Here is a 19,420-nt window from a genome sequence, read left to right on the forward strand (position 1 = left end):
CGTGCAGAAGCACAAGAGCACGGACACACAGGGACGAGTGTCGGGCATCGCTTGCCCAACAGTCGTCCTGTGTAAATGGACCTTTAGATTGACTGGTACGCGCGATAATTGTGCAGTGTAAACGCATGCAAGGAAAGAACAATCAGCGACAAATTGCTGATCGTAAATTCAATGCATTCAATAAAATCATCGTTGATCTGCCGCTACATCTACCTGTGTAAACAGGTGGCCACTTATCTATGAATGACTGCCTGTTCACTGTGAATGGAGGTGGGTGGCCGCAATGATCCCCAGCCGCCTTCACCACCATTCACTGAGCAATGATTTGACATGGGAGTGATCATTGCTGGGACGGCCATCAGGCACCTCTGTCCTCTGCAAAAGGGGCTTTAGCTCACTAGAATATATATAATATATAAGGCACCACATAAAACTGCCGGTTGGGCTCTTTCTGTAATCCAGGGCCAGGAGATGGCAGAGCACTCCTGCTGTGTGATAGATGGGAGACCCAGGGGTGGGATCCGTGCCTATCAGACATTTATGGAATATCCTGCGAATATGCAAAAAATGTAAGAGATGAAAACACCCCCTAAAAGGTTGTAATTGCTGTATATGACTGCACCCGGGCAAATGTGAAGAAGTTCTCTGACTAAGGCCGGTCTCACACCATTGGATTTAATTGCAGATTCATCAATCGGCATCCGTGCGGACGATCCACAATAAGACGCAGGCATTGAAAAGCATACATTTTTTAATTTTCCTTCACACTCGTGGATACAAATTGCGTAAGAAAGATGGCAGTATGCCCTATTTTATCACAGATGGCCTTGACTGATGTCAATAGAAGCGTGCGGCCCGCAGCCCATATGCAATTAACACTGTGTATGGGCTGCGGGAACCCGCGGAATTGAAAAGTGACGATGTGGGAAGTAGAAAAAAAACCCTGTACTATGCATGACCGCCTCCGTGCCTCCGTAGTACAATTAATTTGTACACAGGGTCACAGGCCGGGCTCACAACAGGAATCCGCTGCGGGCCTCCTGCATGCGGAATCCGACCTGGTTGTGTGAGCCGGCCTAAGTAGGGTTCATATTGTAGATTTTTGTCAAAATAGAGAGATTCAAGAATATTCCTTTGTTTCATTCCCATCAGCTTTAGAAAAAAATGGAAAACTAGCACAGCATGCGGTAAAATAGTGCAGCACTTGTAACACATATAGCATGCCTGCAAGGTGCAAGGATTAAAAAAAGGAATTAATAAGAACAGAATAATAGAGACTGAACTAAATGTAGACTGAAAGAAAAGCTCATTTGTTCAAACCCTACGGACAGTCCGTCACGGCAAAGCGAATTCCCTGGATGCAGCATGTCCATTCTTTTTTTTTTTTTCCGTTGCGGCCTCGCTCCTCTCTATGGGAAAGGCAGCCGCAACGGAAAAGCATGCGGCAAAACCCCAAGATTTCCGCGGTGAAAGCGTCCCGTGTGAACCCAGGTTAATAGTTCCATAGTGTAATATATATTATATTCCCTGTAGCAGAGTGGAGTAGATAAACAAGCGTCCGCCATGCAGCCGTGATCGTTAACGTTGTGCAGTGTACTTCTACGTCTTACGGTGGAGCAGCACACACTATTGTGTTGCTGAAGAGGTTTTAATTAGGGGAAAATTCTTTAGGGATCTGGGGGCGTACAACATGATCCAGAATTGCCTTAAGCTAAAGCAAGTTTATTTACTATGGAGTAAAAGACTGCCAATGTGAATTACTTCTTTGTGCTTGTTCTTGCTCTGCAGACAGACTTGTCATTATACAATTACATAGACTACACTGACGGCTCAGTTGTGCCACACTTACCAAAATTTGTACTAAAGATCAGCTAGGAGTTGGCCTCCCGCTGATCGGGTATCGGTGGCCCATCCATTTCTAAAATCTGGGTAAACTGCTTTACTGAAATCTGTTTGAAAACATACAAAGACATCCAGCAGAAATAATACTGCTTAGTCCTCGTTCACACAGGCGACACGGCATCTCAGCTAGAAAATCGCAGGGATATCGCATCGCTGGTCAGTGCGATATTGCTGCGGTTTCTCATGGTGTAACCGTGACTTTGCAGCACCACATGCAAGGATTTTCAGGGAGAGGGCTTGAAATATAAGCCCTACCCTGAAAATATGCCATAGCTGAAAAAAAAAAAAAAAAAGTATACATCACCTAGAAGCACTGTTTGGGGCTCCGCTGCAGCTTCTTCTCGGTCACCGGCACTTTTCTTCTTCATCTCTTCTGGCTGGGGATTGAAATATCCCCGCCTCCTGGAAGCATTGGCTATGATTGGCTAAGCCTCAGCCAATCACAGCCAGCACTCGATGAATGGCTGCGATTGATTCATCGAACGCTGGCTTTTCCATTCCTGGGCAGAAGATGTTAAAGAGAAACAGTGACGGGGACCAAGAGGAAGCTGCTGCGGTGTCGGACAGCGCTTTTAAGGTGATGTTTCCTTTCCCCACGTAGGGTCAACTAGTGGCCAAGGTGCGCGGTTGGGGCCGTCCTTATTGGGGGCGCTCGCTCTGCTTAGGGCCCTTACCAGTGTTCGTTTGCATAGAGACAGTTTCCCATATTTTTGTTCCATTCTTGTTTTGTCTCTTATTTGCATTTTTGGTAGATCTGCGAGTGACAGGGAAGATGTGAAGTCCTGGAGTGGTTAAAACTCAGATAACCACTTTAAAATAGTCCGTTTACACACAATCACCGGCTCGTTCACGCTCGGGCAGCCCACTTAGACAGCACAATTCAGGTTGAGAATTGTCTAGTTCTCCTATACTACTTGGTTCAGCGGTTCACATTCCTACGACACGGTAAGTGCATAGGCTGGTGCTGTTTTTTATGCTGCCTAAACTGACCAACGAGTGAGAACCTCAGTCGTTTGACCGCGTTTCAACTGAACGATTGCCGATTTTTTGAATGATCATTCCGTCTAAACAGGCCAAAAGGTTCATTTAGCACAAATACATCACAGTAATCTACAGTGTGCTATCCCAGACATGGGACCTAGGTGTAAAGGCTGATTTATACAAGGATTTTCGCTCAAAAATCGTTCAAAGCCATCTTTTGAGTGATAATCGTTGTATCTAACGTGTCTGACATCGTGCAGTTTTCGTTAAGCCATCGCTGATCTTTCAGAATGCTGAAAGATCACTAATCAGTTATCAGGGATTCACAGCGCGATACAGCTGATACTATTGTTTCAGCTGTATCCCGCTCTGTATCCCGCTCCCTGAAGACAGGCGGGGTATGAAGAACACACTTGTCCAGCTGTGTTCTTCATCCCCCGCTCGGCTGTATAACAACCAGGCGCTCCGAGCAGAGAACAGCTGTATGCAGAAGACAAGGGGCCCCTCTTGTCTTCTGCATCCTCTGCTGGGAGCGCTTGGCTGTATAACAGCCGGGCGCTCTGAGCAGAGAACAGCTGGATGTAGAAGAAAAGCGGCCCCGCTTGTCTTCTGCACCCCCTGCTCAGAGCGCAAAGTGATCGCTCAACATTTGAGCGATCACCTTGCGCTGTAAAAAAGCACACAACGATTAATTTTTGAGCGATAATCGTTGTGTCTAAGCCAGGCTTAACAGGCCCCATTCTTTGTCATTGTTTATACTGCATTTTCATCAGTTTCATGCAGCCAGCTTTCTAAAACCCACAGGCACAAAATGTGATACATATTTACTATATCAATGCGAAAAAATACAATAAATAAATTGCAACAACTATACAGAATCTGATGTATCCAAGTCGGATAAAGCAGCTGCAACGGCTCCACATTGCACACTTGTAAGCTGATCTTCCAGCTCCTCCCCGCTCACTCCCTGGCATTGTCTAGGAAGTGGCAGCTACAGCTATATTTAGACTTTCCTCAGAGCAGACCGTTACTCCACCCTCTTAAGACATGATACATAAGGCTGGCACATGACAGAGGGTCTCCAACACAAGGCACCTGTATAAACACATCAGATTGCTGGCTGTGCATTGTATCAGCCCGCACATATCCCGCAGCCGATCAGGTGGTTTCCATCTGCGGCTGCACTACAAGCTCAGATCCTCCAACAAATCACTCATCAGTCAGACTATAGAATGTATCAAACAAGAGATAAAACGTCAATAAATGCCAACACATAGAAAGTAACTATCCCTAAATTATTCATTGTAATTATGAGATTACGGACTTGTTCACGTCTGCCTTAGGGCTCCATTAGAGCTTTCCGTCTCTCGATTTCATTTTTGGAGCAGAGGAATGGAATTCAACATTGCAGTGTATTTCGCCAATAGCTTTAGACTGCGCTAATTGTTCCGTTTAAAAAAAAAAAAGAAACCTTTATGCAGCAGAAGCACACTGAAAACTTTCCATGTGAAAGCCCACTGAAATCAATGAGGGCAAAAAATGGAAATATTTAAAGAGGCACTAGCTTTTCAGACAATTTATTCTCTTTTACTAGCTTGTGTTAGTCTCATTATTTATGTAAAACACTTGCATTCAAATTTTTGTTTAAAGTGGCTGCCACTACGGGTCTCCTTTCCAGCTTCTTTGCAATCCACTGTCTGTTGTTAGGTATTCAGCTTCTATAGCAACAGGGACTCGGAAGCGTTTTCAGGGGTTAGGAGCCATCTTCACATGGGCGCTCCCATGCACTCAGAGGCTGCATGCTGACAGATCTGTGATAACAATCTCCACGATCTTTGGCTGCCCATTATACTTACCATTGGGACAGAATGTATCTGAAAACTTGAATTGTCCTGGGAGAACAGAGGGGTGAGCATTTAATACTGTTCCCCCGCGGTTGCACCATAGACTGTGTAATGCAGCATGAGAAATAAGGGCAAGGAAGTACAGGACAGTTTACTACTGGCAAAATGCTAGGCTTGCTACATTCTCCCTGGAGGAAAGTGGGCTGTAAACAGCAGGCCAACAGAAAAAAAATGGGGGAGATCATCTGAAAGTCAGAACATACAAACATAAAACTGTATAAACAGCAACAAATGAGAGGACAAGGATTATAGTTTAGAAAACTTATTTTTTGAAAACTCAGTTGCACTTTAATCCGGCTTTTCTGCTCCAAAAAAACAGAAGAAGGAGATGGAGCCCTAACACGGGTGTGAACGAGCCCTTATTGATGCAATGAAACACATCTTTTTATTTCCAGTTTTTTTAATTGTATAACGTGCAGGTGGACAGATAAATGGTGGGACAATTAAGAGGCAAGGAAAACTACAGCTCAACAGAAGCCTTACTATACATGTATATCCTTTTTTTTCACTCCACAGCAGGGCACATTACTTGAATGTTACATATACACGTTCTTAACCAACCCTTATAGCCACATGGGGTAACAGTTGATAGTCCACATGTTACTGACCTTTACATACAAAGTCTCTAACTGTCCTGTGGTCCCAAGATGGACCTCCCTGATACAAGAGTGATGTTCTCCAGCACAACAGCATTTGTCACTGCCGGTAACAACCTCTCTGGCTCCTCTCTATTGCAAGCCACAGTACGTAACCCACTACTCAGACTGCAGAGAGTCTCCCCAGGGGTGTGGTAGAAGTATTTCTTAAATAGTCGCTCTTGTTGGCGGTTTTCGAATCATGGTGTCAAGAGTGTACCAAGACTGGTGGAACCATGGATATACATCCAACCGAAGATCACATAATGGCAGGCCAGATGTGGTTGACCTTAAAGGCAAGCATTGAGTGACACATCTGGTATCTCAGCAATGACATACCACAGTGGACCATCTCACTCAGCAGTGCAACAATGGGGAAATTAGACAAATTTCCACAATGACTAAGTGGCATAACGTGCATCAATAGCTCAAGACAGACATGGGCACCTTTGATGACCTGTGTAATCGCCACCAATGCCTCGCTTTGGCCCAGGAAAGACGTCAATGGACCTTAGAAATATGGCAGAAGGTCATCTGGAGTGTCGAATTATGCTAAACCATAAAGATGGCCAAGTCCGCATCTGTCATAAACAGGGGTACCGTTGGGTTTCAACAGGCTAGTAGTGATAATGTCATAGTCTGGGGAGCATTTTCCTGGCATTCCCTAGGAACACTGGTCATCATACCATAATCCCCTGAATGGAAAATGCTACACGAACCTGTTAACTGACCATCTGCACCCATGTCTGCACAGAGCCATCTTTAAACAGAACAATGCTCCGTGTCATCGAGCTCAGATTACTGGGGAGTGCTTGGGGGGGGGGGGGGGGGACAATTAATTCTACACACTTGGCCCCCAAACTCTACGGGACTGTAACCCCATTGAACATGTTTGGGATATGCTGGAAAAGGCTGATATCTGTTCCCATTTAGCCATAAAGTGACAAAGATGCTGCAACAGGCATGGGTGAAGTTGAGTATGGAAGATGTTCACCACCTTGTGGAATTAATTCCCCGAGGTCTGAAAGCCATGAGTGCCCACAAAGCTGAACCGACCCACTATTGAATAGGTGTTCCTAATGCAGTGATCATCCAGAGTATTATAATCTAGATTTTATACACTTTGAATATTGCCCATTATGATTTTGCATTTTAATGTGATAATTGAACATTCACACAAATGACATAAACACAGAACAGAACCAAGTAGAATCAGATATCAGTGTGTGAAACACAGATGCCCCTTGGAGTGTTAAAATGTCTGGAAGTTAGTGCTGCTAATCTGTCTGTAATTCCGTGGCTCCGGCACTACGGCTAACACTATGTAGAAGGCTGTCTTGAATAAATAATATAACATGAGGTCATCACATTAAATGCACTACATAACAGGCATTCGTGTAAGGTTAAAGGGAACCTGTCACCTCCTTACAGAACCATAAACTAAGTTATGGTGCTGTTAGGGGAGGTGAAAGAGAGCGAGGTGCTAGATTATTTTTTTATACCCACAGTATAAAATCTGAGTCTTTTCAAATTGCCATGTGCACGCTCTCCGTTACACTTGTATGGAAGAACGGGCGCATAGTAATCTGAAAAGAGTCACATTTAAAGAGGTGACAGGTTCCTTTTAACCCATTAAGGACCAAGCACAGTCAATTTAGGGCGCTTGGTCCTGGGCTTTAAACCCAGCTGATAGTAAAAATACGGAGGGGGTTTAAAGCCCCTGCTTCCGCAATAAATTAGAATCATGTCGGGATGTTAGCTGTTAGTCACAGCTGATAACCCGGAGAAGAAGGCAGGAGGGGTCTTTAACTTTTTTTGCCTCCTCCTTTCTTTAGCACAAGCGCTCAATGAGTGCCATGTACTAAAAAGTGAAAGTGGAAGTATAACTTCCACTACATGAACCGGCAGTCACGTGACCACTGGAATCCCCTGCTACAGCAGAGCTGGAGGGCCGTACTAGACCCTCATCAGCTCTGCCAGTGACTATTGTCACTACATGGGGATGTTTTCTCCTGTAACCGGGGCTCCTGTGGATGCTCCAGCTACAGTGGGAAAGTGTCAAATGAAAAAAAAAAACATGTGAATGTCCCCCAGAGGTATGTCCCCCATGACGTCATGGGAAACATAGATGGTAAAAAAAATTATTATGGTACATACATAAGTAAAACAAAATTACAGAAGAAAATAAAAATAAATACATAAAAAAAGAAAATGACCCAAAGCAGACGCCAACCAAAACTGTCGCCGTATTCGCCCTGTAATCTAAAACCATACATAATCTACAACGTCCAAAACAAAATGAGGAACCCATAACTATACTTTATTTTAGCCTAAATATACTGAATAAAAGAAAAAAACTATACATTTTTTTTTAAATCTTTTTTTTTAGCTTTTTACCCCCAATAAAACAAAAAAAAACCAGAAAAAAGTCAGTGAAAAAGATATAAGAAAATCTAGCCCTATAGGTCACAAAATAAAAAACACAGCAAAAATAATTTTGGTAGCTAAAGGAAAAAATATAAGGCAGTTAAACCACCACATGGGTAAAATCCCTAAAAAGGGTCTGGTCTTTAAAGGGGTTGTACCGCAAATCAAAGTAAAGTTATACACTTCTGTATGGCCATATACATGCACTTTGTAATATACATCGTGCATTAAATATTGGCCATACAGAAGTTATATACTCACCTACAGGGGTCCCCCCCCCCCCCCATGTTGGCGTCTCCGTCTCCCTGGCGCCGACCAAATCCTTCTCCTGGCTCGAATAGACGCGCTTGCGCAGTCTTCCTCTTTTGTCCCGTGGACGCTACGCTCCAGCATGCTCGCGCCACACAGGTCGTCTGCGCATGCTGTGCGGCGCGAGCACGCTGGAGCGGCGCATACACGGGACAGAAGAGGAAGACTGCGCAAGCGCGTCTATTCGAGCCAGGAGAAGGATTTGGTCGGCGCCAGGGAGAGGGGGACGCCAACACAGGGGGGGGGGGGGGGGACCCCTGTAGGTAAGTATATATCTTCTGTATGGCCAATATTTAATGCACGATGTATATTACAAAGTGCATTAATATGGCCATACAGAAGTGTTTAATTTTACTTTGATTTGCGGTACAACCCTTTTAAGGTACAAAACAGCCTGGTCCTTAAGGGGTTAAAGAGACATCTGAATCAGTAAAGTACATCTCAATAAGACCACATTAGAAAAGCAAACAGAGGAGGAAGATATAATGTCAATGGACATTCATTGATCTGTGCGCACCGGCAGGTAGACATTGCGTATCGATACGCACGAGAAATAAAGTGCAGCATGCTCTGGTCCTCTGGTATGATAAGCCCTTACAGAGTGATGTCAATCCACTTTAAATAGAAGCTTTGCCCGCGTTCCTGTGATACACCTAAATCACATCAAAACGGGCAAATAGGATTTACAGTCTGACGTTAGGATACATTATGGCGCTATTAATGTGTTTCACAAGAGGTTGTCCCATCCACACTTCCCCTCTCCACATACAACCTCAGGTCTGATGGATGTCTCATAGTCCCATCACCCCGGGTCCCTTCTTAGAGAATGGCTAGCAATCCCAGCTTTCCCTCTGGTAGTCTCAACAAAACCATGCATTAGATGGCCACTGTTTATCTGAATAGGCTCTGCATAATATACATTTCCTAACTGACAAATGGGACAGTTCCTTTAAGTGACTGTAGAATAAACACACTTGGAGCTGAAAGGTTCTGATGAATCAATTTCCTAGTAAAACTTCATGAAAACAAAAGAACAGCCATACAAGCCTCTAAGAAGGTTACAGAAATATACATCAGGGGACAGGAAGAAAATGTCCAAACTGAGCAGCACTCAGAGTAAGCAGTCATTAAAAATGGAAGAAACATGGCCCACTTGTAAATCTGCCTAGAGCATATGCTGCTTCAAAGCTGAGCAACTGTACAAGAAGGGCACTAGAGAGGCCACCAAATATAGGACAATTGTCCAGGAGTTACAAATGTCCAAGGCTCACATGAGAAGCCTATGGGTGCTTTCACATCTGCGCTGGGGATTCAGATTTTTCTGCACCGTTCAAGGGACAGGAAAGGGGAATCCCTGTGATGGACCACATTAACTATTATGGGGTTTGACCACTTTCCGCCCAGCTGCCTGACTAGCACTTTTTCTTCCGGTATTTGATGGAACCTCTATGTTTTGTGAGAATGAGACAAAGTGAATGCACAATTTGACAAAAAAAAAATACACAAATAAAGAACTCATCCCACTCTCACCACATTTCTCCAAATATAAAACCTACCCAGAAAATAAGCCCTAGTCTAATTTATGGGGAGTCTTGAAATACAAGCCATACTCCAAAAATAAGCCCTACGGTAGTTATACTACATTTAATTAAAAGAAGGAATACATTACCTAGCAGGCTCAGTCTAGGTCCCTCACACTGCTCTCTAGAGGTTCAGCATGGTTCCTCCAGTCCTCAGCCGCTCATACATCACTTCCTGGTTATGGGATATATAAATCCCACTTCCAGGAAACAATGGCTGTGATTGGTTCTTCGACCACTGCTAAGCGAATCAATGCAATGCTGGATAAACCAGTCACAGCCATCGCATTGGTTTTTCCAGCGCTGCATTGATTGGCTGAGCAGTGGTCAAAGGACCAATCACAGCCATTGCTTCCTGGAGGCAGCATTCATGAATCCCATGACCAATAAGTGATGTTGTATGAGTGGCTGAGGACTGCAAGAAGCGTGTCGGGGCTGGACCGAGCCTGTAAGGTGAATATAATAAGCCACCCCCCTCCCCCAGTGCATATTTTGGGACAAAAGTTAATATAGGACAGTTTGCCAAAATGTATCTCGGAGCCTTAATTCCACAGTAAAACATTGTGTTGCAACATAACTGCGACTTCAGAAAAGAAACATTTTCCTACAAGAATCCCCAAACATAAAGCCACGCTATTGTATGGGGTGACCGAGTCACAGTTCAAACCACAGAACACACAATCTGTGGCTAGACTGGAAATAACTGTTCACCAACATTCCCTATGCATCTTGCCACCGATTAGATAGTTTTGCCAACAGGAATGAGGAAAATTGCAGTGTCCACATGTGCAAAGCTGAAAATGGCGTATCTGCAGAGATTCTAGCCTTCCCAATAGGCACCTCTATGACAGTTTACTTGAAGGGGGTCAGTAGTTCTGTATACAGCGCTGACATATTCATCAATGTTTAGGATACAAAAAAATTACAACATGACAAACAAAACTTTGGCAATGAAATTAAAGCCTCATGCCCATGATGGACTCCGCCACGACGCCCCCCAAAACCCCCATACTTACCACTCTGGATTAGCCGTACGCGGCCCACATGGAGGGCCAGCGTGCATGGGCAGTACAGACCGTGACGCGCCGGCAGTGTCAGATGACACAGCCGGCGGTGGGCGGGGACGCATATTCACGCGATACTTCCGCTGTGCTACAGCGGAAGTATAGCGTGACGGACGGCTTCCATTGACTACAGTGGAAGCCGACCGAGCGTATTCCCACGACATTAAGAACATGCTGCGGTTTGTTTCATGCAGTGGAATTCCGCAGCATGAACATTGAGCTAATGCGTAAAGCGTGGCACAAATCTGGCCGTGGGCATTAGCCCTTGAGCTCAAATGAGCTTAGAATGTATCAATCTAGTGATGCCAATGGATGATAGTAAGATGCTACTATCACCCAGCAAGACTACTATCATTGCGGTAACCTTGGCAGTGGAGGGGTGTGGGGCGTGTTTCTAACCTCCTCTGATACCTTTCAGGTACATACTATGTATACTGGCCAACCCTACAGAAGACCATTGTTCAATGCAGTTTTGGATTGTCATCTCAAAGAAGTTTCACTGTACAACTAAAAACATTGTGTGTATTATATTTCCTAAGAATGATTGTGGCATTAAACTCTGTTTTACATTATTTTCCTATTTCTTCGCTTCTTGTTTCTTTCAGTCATCAAAGCGATACAGACATCTTTTACTAGACGTGATCATGAAATACTTGTGTCTATTGTGGTTGAAATATATACCAGTGAACATTGGATTCCCTCCTAGTGCTGAGCTTCACATTCCTCTGTTCCACAGCGGTTATTGCAGCACGTTCCCCTCTGGCAGTATATTTATCCACAAGACAACATTTTGCTACATTTTACCTACTAGTTGCTATTTAGCGGGGACCACACTCTGTTCTCCCTGAAGGTGCTCAGGACTATGTTAAAATCCAATCAAAATAAGTAGCTAACGTGAAAATGAAAGTTTGCTCATCTTGTCTTTGTAGTGGCACAGGTTTTGAAAACTCCAGTTCACACGATTAGCCTGAATATTGTACGTTCTTATAAGACTTTTTAGGGCATTTTTTATTACTTTTCTTCCTTTACTTGACTGGGTAAATACTTCTGCATAAAAAGCAATGTGTGAAAACCTGGATCATGGTGCCAATCAGGATTTTCCATAGGTGCAGTTCTAGGAATGTTTCCTAAAATGTTTGGGAGAAACGTGGCAAAAGATCTGGACAAGCTTGAACAGTGGGCAGCGACTAACAGAATGGTATTTAACAAGGAGAAGTGCAAACTTCCACATCTGGGCAGAAAAAATGAAAAAAAGCACATACCGAATGAGAGGAATTGGACTAAGCAGCATCACATGTGGAAAAGACTTGGGTACATTGAGATCACAGACTGAACATGAGTCAACCGTGTGATGCAGCAGCAAAAATGGCAAACATAATTGTGGTATGTAATTAGATAAGCATAGAGTCTAGATCACATGAGGTAACTATCCCCCTCTACTCTTCCTGAGGCCTCATTTAGACTAGTGAGGTTTTTGCGCATGCATGATGCACGCTTCTAAAAGATCCAATGGGTTCCTATGCACAGAATTTGAAGTGCAAAACAAGGCGCACCTAAAAAAAGATAGGACAATGGCTATCTAAGGGTGCCCACCCACTAGCGTTTTTTTACTGCGAAATTCGCAGCGTTTTTTTTTTCTGCAGGGGTCTTTGGGCTATGGGACATGCAAAGCTAAAATCGCGATCGCGCAAAATCGCGATATCGCGGTAAATCGCGATTTTGCGCGATCGCGATTTTTACATTACAAGTCCCATAGACCCCCTGCAGAAAAAAAAAACCTGCGAATTTCGCAGTGAAAAAAACCGCCAGTGGGTGGGCGCCCTAAGGTGTAAGTTTTGCCAGAGTTTCCATTGACTCCTATGAGAGCAGAGGAACCGATGCTTTACGATTCCTTTCAATGGGCTGTTGCTGCTGAAGGCAACCCCTCCTGAAAGCGCTGGCTCCGATTGGCTGAGCGCTGTGACCAATCAGAGGCAGTGTTTAGCCATTCAGTGAATGGCTGTGATTGGTCCCTGCGCTTAGCCAATCAGAGACAGTGGTTTCAGGAGGGTTTTTTTTTAAATCCCCGGCCAGAAGAAAATGATGCTAAGCAGTGCCAGGGAGAAAATGCATCAGAGCCCCAACAGTGCTGCTAGGCAAGTTAAGATTTTTTTTTTTTTTTCAGCAGCTAGGGGTTATTTTCAGGGAAGGGCTTATATTTCAAGCCCTTCCCCAAAAATCCCTGCAGGGGTTTTCTTCATCCCATTGCTTTTAATGGGGTGGTAGCAGCGCTAGCCCCATTGAAAGCAATGGGATAGCATCGGGGTCCTCTGCCACAGCTGCGATCCGTGGCATGTTCGCTGCGGGTGTGCCGTGGATCGGACAGCTTCCATTGACTTCAATGGAAGCCGTCTGTGCGGGAACCACACAAAAATGGAGCATGCTGCAATTTGTTTTTCGGACCAAAAGTCCGCAAAACAAATCTGCATGCTGTAATCCATTTGCGAACGCCCATAATTCTCTATGGGCGGCTTGATTTGCGGTTTCCGCAAATCCAATTTGTCCGTGGACATTGGCCCTAAGGGTGGGCATACTCATTAGATATAGATTGTCCAAATCACATCTCAACTGATGTGTAGGGCAGCCTCCGCAGTATCGCCCTGACAGCATGTGTCTGCTGTGCACTAGAGAAAATGGCAGATTCTGCCCTTTAAACTTTCTGTAACACACAGAAACATAACATCATCATGAAGGACAGTGTACAGCAGTAAATTGCACTTCTACTAGTTATGACACTGCCTATCAGATCAGTACAAGTTGCTAGAAAACTTAACTGGTTACTAACTTTTCAAACTTGAAGAATCACCTAGTTGTGGAATGGTTGGACAAGAAACCGTAGCAAACATCTACCTTGAAAATAGCAAAACTTCCCTGTAATTACTAGTATAAACTCCAGTTTTATACACTTTCATACATAGAACATTATGATATATCGGGGATCAAATGCAAATAACAGAATTGTTGCCCACAGCAAGCAGCCAAGTCCAACCCTCTTAGCAAGGGTTAGAAAAGGTGTGCAAGCATCTAATTTGTTGCTATAGCGACGCCATTGCTTCTTCCTCTGCATTGTCCCCCACTGTGTGAATTGTGCTCTATAGAAATTATAAGGCGTGGGTGAAATAAAACCTGCATCTGCACCTAATTTGCTGCTGGGGTGGAACCTATAAACAGTACGGCACTACTGGATTAATAAAAGATAAATAATCAGAAAAAGAACATTGCAATTTCCTTCTTTCAATGACTATAACCCCCCATGTCAGTCTCATCTGCAAGTACGCCTACACCAGAAAGGCACACAATCATCAACTGCTAGTATGTAACGCAGCTACAGATGAACTGTCCTTGACATCTAAGTGCTTAGGATATAAGGCGCAGGTAAGATGCTGTCAACCTCTGCAATGTGACCTGAGTTCCAAAACACATGTAAGTAAACCTCCTGGTGGGAGACCCTGAAGAGATCTGGCAAGACCCGTTAGTGGGCACGCTATGTAATACAAAGGGTAGAAGCTGATTTATAAAGTTACCAAAGTGGATGCCCGTTGAGGAATACAGTATGTAGCCGCTGGCGGTAACCTTTGTGTTAAAACAAGAAAATGGGAAACTTTTCTTAGCAAGTCAAGTACAGAGTAGAGGACGCAATCGGGTTCCCGATCTCCATATATGCGTGAGGAAGTTGGACACTCAGGAAGGCAGATAGAAGGAAAATTGATGCTTTCGAACTATGGTGACGGAAGAGGATGCTGCGTATACCATGACCAGCAATGGTCACCAACAAGATGGTCCTACAGGGTATCAAACCAAAAGTATCGCTAGAGGGCAAAATGAGCAAACAGCGGCGCTTATACTTTGGACATATGCAAGCCAATTCTTTGGAAACAACATTGCTCAGCACAGTTAGTGGGTCACGAAGAAGAGGACGTCAAAGAACACGCGGGCTGGGCGCAATCAAGGCTGATACAAACCTGAACATGGAAGAACTGAAAGAAGCTGTCAAGGATAGGAAAGCATGGAGAACGATGATCTATAAAGTGACTGACAGTCGGCCTCGACTGAACAGATAATCATCGCCATCATGAGAATACGCAGGAGTATTTTCGCCATTACAAACCAGAAATCTGACGGAGCCTTATTGGTCCCCATTACAAGCCAATAGCATGTCCGGATTAGTTCGCTGACTAATCCACCCTACCTGTCATGGCCCCATTAAAGGGGTTTTCTGAGTCAGTTCTTTTTTAGGTTTTCGCAAAACCGCAAAAGGTCCTAAATAATAAAGTAAACTATACTGAGCGGCTCCAGACCCCCGGCTTATGTTCTCCACATCTGGCTCTGTTTGCAGCAGTAACGTTCCTGATACACCCATGACTGCGGCAACCAAACACTGCGTATAGTCACTGACTTCAGTGGTGACATGTGCCAATATAGCACACTGCAGAGCCGGGTAGGGAGAACTTGAGCAGCGGGGGTCTGGAATGGGCAACTATAGTTTATCTTATGATTTTATTGGCTGCTTTAAAAAAAAAAAAAAGAAAAAAAAACACAAACCACCTGAAAACCCCTTTTAAAAAACAAAAGTCATGACAGTGGGGTAAAGAAAGCCTACATCACGACTCTTTCGTGCATTCGTAAATCTCCCTGCATGTCCTCCTCTGAACTCCGACTCCCACAACGGTGCCCACACAGCATTGTTGCAAACCATAGTATGAAAGAGGGCACATATGGCAAACAATTAGACATTAAAGAGGCCAATACATTCCCTAATGAACTATTACAACAGACAATCCCCCTTCTCCCTGCAGCTTCCCTATAGACGCATCGCCGCTCCGTAGAATAGATCTCCAATGCAGCTTTTACAAACATCCTTCGAAAAAAAGTTGTGGAGAGAAAAAAAAGAAATGAAAAGGTTCTCGGGGCGGCGATGGCTGGAGTCTGAGCACACGTCTCTGACGATTGTCATGGCACAGCTCTGACAGAACAACAATGGCCCATTCTGCCAGCATCTTCTGACGTATCACGTTTCTACAAGACGGGAATTGTGTGGCTTTTTGTTTGCATTTTTTGTCCTGCATTATTGATGCCATTACTTGATTTTGAGACAAAGTAAAATAGTATGAAGAAAACCTCCTGACATGGGCAGCGGCACTGGAATATACAGAACACTGGAGATTAGGGTTGGTGTGATCTCCACAGTATAATCATAGCACAACGAGGGTAATATACAAGAGTGCAGGACTGTCTGGTCATAATAACCCCAACTATATACTCCATATAGTTGTAGAGATGTAATAGAGGGGAGCGGTCATCCCTGTAGGACAAGTCCGAATGGAGAATAAAAGGGGCTCCAGCCCTGCAGAACCATCTCTATAATGCCCAACTGAAAGGGCTTTCCCATCAGGGCTGTGAAGCCAGTCGTGAAGAGTCCCATTTTGGTGTAGTAGGAGTCGGTAGAAATGTATCGAGTCCAGCATTTATTTATATATATATATATATATATATATATATATATATATATATAATAAATATGGTATATCGTATTTTTCACTCTATAAGACGCACCTTATAATAAGACATATCCAGGTTCTAGAGGTGGAGAATAGGAAAAAAATATCTTGAATTCACCTGGGGACTTTAGGGGACATTACAGGGCGATGGAGGGCCACTATAACCCCTTTCCTTTCTATTTCACTGCAGGAGCAGCGGAGCTCTGTAACAGTGACGTTATGGTACGGCAGAAGGAAGGGAGTAAGCTGATTGGTGGAGGCGAAGGAGCAGCAGTTCCCGTCGACACTCACCACCAATCAGCGGTACGTACGGGTGGCATGGCAGAAGAGAAAGAAACTACTCTCCTCTCCTGCTATGGAGAGGACCCAACCGGACGTGCGATCCTGCAATAATGCCGGACAGCTTGAATTTCGCCATGTTCGAATTATAGGACCTGCTGACTCCCCCTTCCTTTTTTTTTTTTTTTGGAGGGGGGGGGGGGGGGGTAAGTGCGGCTTATAAAGTGAAAAATACGGTAATTAATTCCACTCACAGGAGTTTAGGAAAGTTTAGAAACGTCCTATAAATAAATGTTCCGGTCATCTAAGCCCCTATTCATCAAACACATTGATAACTGGGATGTGGCTGGATTATTGTATCATAATGGTGCTGACAAGTCTGAGGATACAGCTTCACTATAATAACTTTATCACTTAAGAAACATGAGTCACATATGAAGGAGTCGGAGAAAACTGAGGAGTCGCTGGTTTGGCTCACAGACTACACAGCCCTGTTAACCATCAATAACAGTTCAATGCCTGGAGCCAAAGTTAACAGAACACGTCCAACTCCATCCATCCAACTGCACATACATGCAGGGAACACGGTCATGGCTGAAAAATGTTACAATCTGCGATAAACAATAATTTGGGGATCATTTTTGTTACATTAATCGCAGCATAACAAATTTTCTTTGTGTGTCTGCGGCAGAGGAGAGCCCTTCAGAGATCTCCTAGGGCCGTGTCCACACAGGACGGACCTGCTGCGGAGCGTCTGCGGAGGATATTCCACAGATCTGCAGAGGATATTCCACAGATCAGCTGCGGAGCGTCTGCGGAGGATATTCCACAGATCTGCTGCGGAGCGTCTGCGGAGGATATTGCACGGATCTGCTGCGGAGCGTCTGCGGAGGATATTCCACGGATCTGCTGCGGAGCGTCTGCGGAGGATATTCCACGGATCTGCTGCGGAGCGTCTGCGGAGGATATTCCACGGATCTGCTGCGGAGCGTCTGCGGAGGATATTCCACAGATCTGCTGCGGAGCGTCTGCGGAGGATATTCCACAGATCTGCCGCGGAGCGTCTGCGGAGGATATTCCACGGATCTGCCGCGGAGCGTCTGCGGAGGATATTCCACGGATCTGCTGCGGAGCGTCTGCGGAGGATATTCCACGGATCTGCTGCGGAGCGTCTGCGGAGGATATTCCACGGATCTGCTGCGGAGGATATTCCACGGATCTGCTGCGGAGCGTCTGCGGAGGATATTCCACGGATCTGCTGCGGAGCGTCTGCGGAGGATATTCCACGGATCTGCTGCAGAGCGTATTCCATACTTCTGCAGTGGAAACCACATCAAAAACTGCATGCAGAATTCACCCCCCTAATTCGAAGAGGTGGAATCCGCACTACATGTTAATTTTCGCACAGTTTTTCTGTGTGGATGACATTTTCAGCCATTTTGCCGCTACTATAAATGCCACAGATTTTCCAAGTCCAAAAGGAAAATCTGCAGCATTTAAGCCGTGTTCACACCTGCATTCAGAGGTTCCCGTCGCAGATCAGGCATGGAATTCTGGTTGACGACATCTTTGTCCGGTAATATGCTGAACGGGCGAAAGAAATCCGAACAGAATCCATTATAATTCATGGGGGTCCGTTCACTCTGGTCGCAAAACGAGTCGGTTCTGCCAAGGAATTCCCCTCTTCTGCTCCCATAATGGAGCAGAGTAGCGGAATCCCCAAGACGGCTTCACACGGGCGTATTTTGTGCGCACAATCCACAGATAACAGAACCGCTGATTTCAATGGTTTATTCACATTTACATATTCTGCGCGCACGTTATGGTTGCGCAAAAGAAAAAAATAGAGTGTGCTTCTATTCTTCAGCGTATTTGCGTACCAAATGTCCCCCTAGAAGTCAATGGGGGGCGGTTTGCAATATACAAGGAGATGCCTGAAACACTGCGGAATTGTGCAGAAGAAAGAACACATCTGGAACTCATTAGGACTAATTAGCCTTTTAATCGGTGCGTCTTGTGGATGCAAGAAGTATACTGCGCGCGCGCATACGCTTGCGTGAAGCCCGACTCATACTAACTGCCCCCACCGCTGCCAACTAGTGCAGCTACAGCACCAAGTATTAAACATGTTAGCGGGGGTAACAGCACCCAATAAGGGGGCAACTGACCAAGGGCAAGGACATAAGTCTAATATTTGTGCCCCGTTTGCCTGTCGGACGCAGAGTTTGGTTGGCATGCCTGGAAGGTGCCCAGGTACCCATATATATAAGTGCCCCCTGACTACCCAGAGCGGAGTTCTATCCCACCCCCCACATTACAGAGGAATATTATGTGTATATGGCAGCCTGAAGATGTTCTGCAGCAGCTGCCCCGTATCTCCAGACACATGCGGTAACCGGCGCGCCGCTTCCATGCTCCCGCCGCACACTCACCGCTATGGCTTGCAGGCGCTCCCGGTGCAGCTGCGCCTCCGCCATCCTCGGGTCCAGGGAGGGCTACAGGCAGCCGGCTGTGCGCTGGTGGTCGGCGGCTCCTCACAGGGACTGCAGCGGTGCCTGTCCGCCGGCCATCCCTGCTCTGTCACACAAGCCTCGCATCTGCTGCCGCACGGCGCTCGCTGCACCACAAGCGCGTCTTGGCTCCTCCTCTGTAGTGTCAGGTCACCATAGGAGGCTGGCAGCAGTGGCAGCGGTTCATGTAGATGGAGAGGCTGGCAGCAGTGGCAGCGGCTCCAACAGATGGCGAGACTGGCAGCAGTGGGAGCGGCTCCTGCAGATGGGGAGGCTGGCAGCAGTGGCAGGG

General features: G+C 45.4%; 1 protein-coding gene across 3 annotated transcripts in view; it reads right to left on the reverse strand.

Moving 5' to 3' along the window:
• Nucleotides 1-19,207, reverse strand: part of PALM2AKAP2 (PALM2 and AKAP2 fusion) — a 251,641-nt gene extending 232,434 nt beyond the window's left edge. For all 3 annotated transcript variants that reach the window (XM_066604444.1, XM_066604443.1, XM_066604442.1), the window contains exon 1: nucleotides 19,051-19,207. In XM_066604444.1, coding sequence (XP_066460541.1) covers nucleotides 19,051-19,095 — 45 coding nt within the window. In that variant the 5' untranslated portion in view covers nucleotides 19,096-19,207. The remainder of the gene's footprint in view (nucleotides 1-19,050) is intronic.
• Nucleotides 19,208-19,420: the final 213 nt, after the last annotated feature.

Source organism: Eleutherodactylus coqui, chromosome 5 (assembly GCF_035609145.1).
Source record: "Eleutherodactylus coqui strain aEleCoq1 chromosome 5, aEleCoq1.hap1, whole genome shotgun sequence".
In the NCBI taxonomy this organism is placed as follows: Eukaryota; Metazoa; Chordata; class Amphibia; order Anura; family Eleutherodactylidae; genus Eleutherodactylus; species Eleutherodactylus coqui.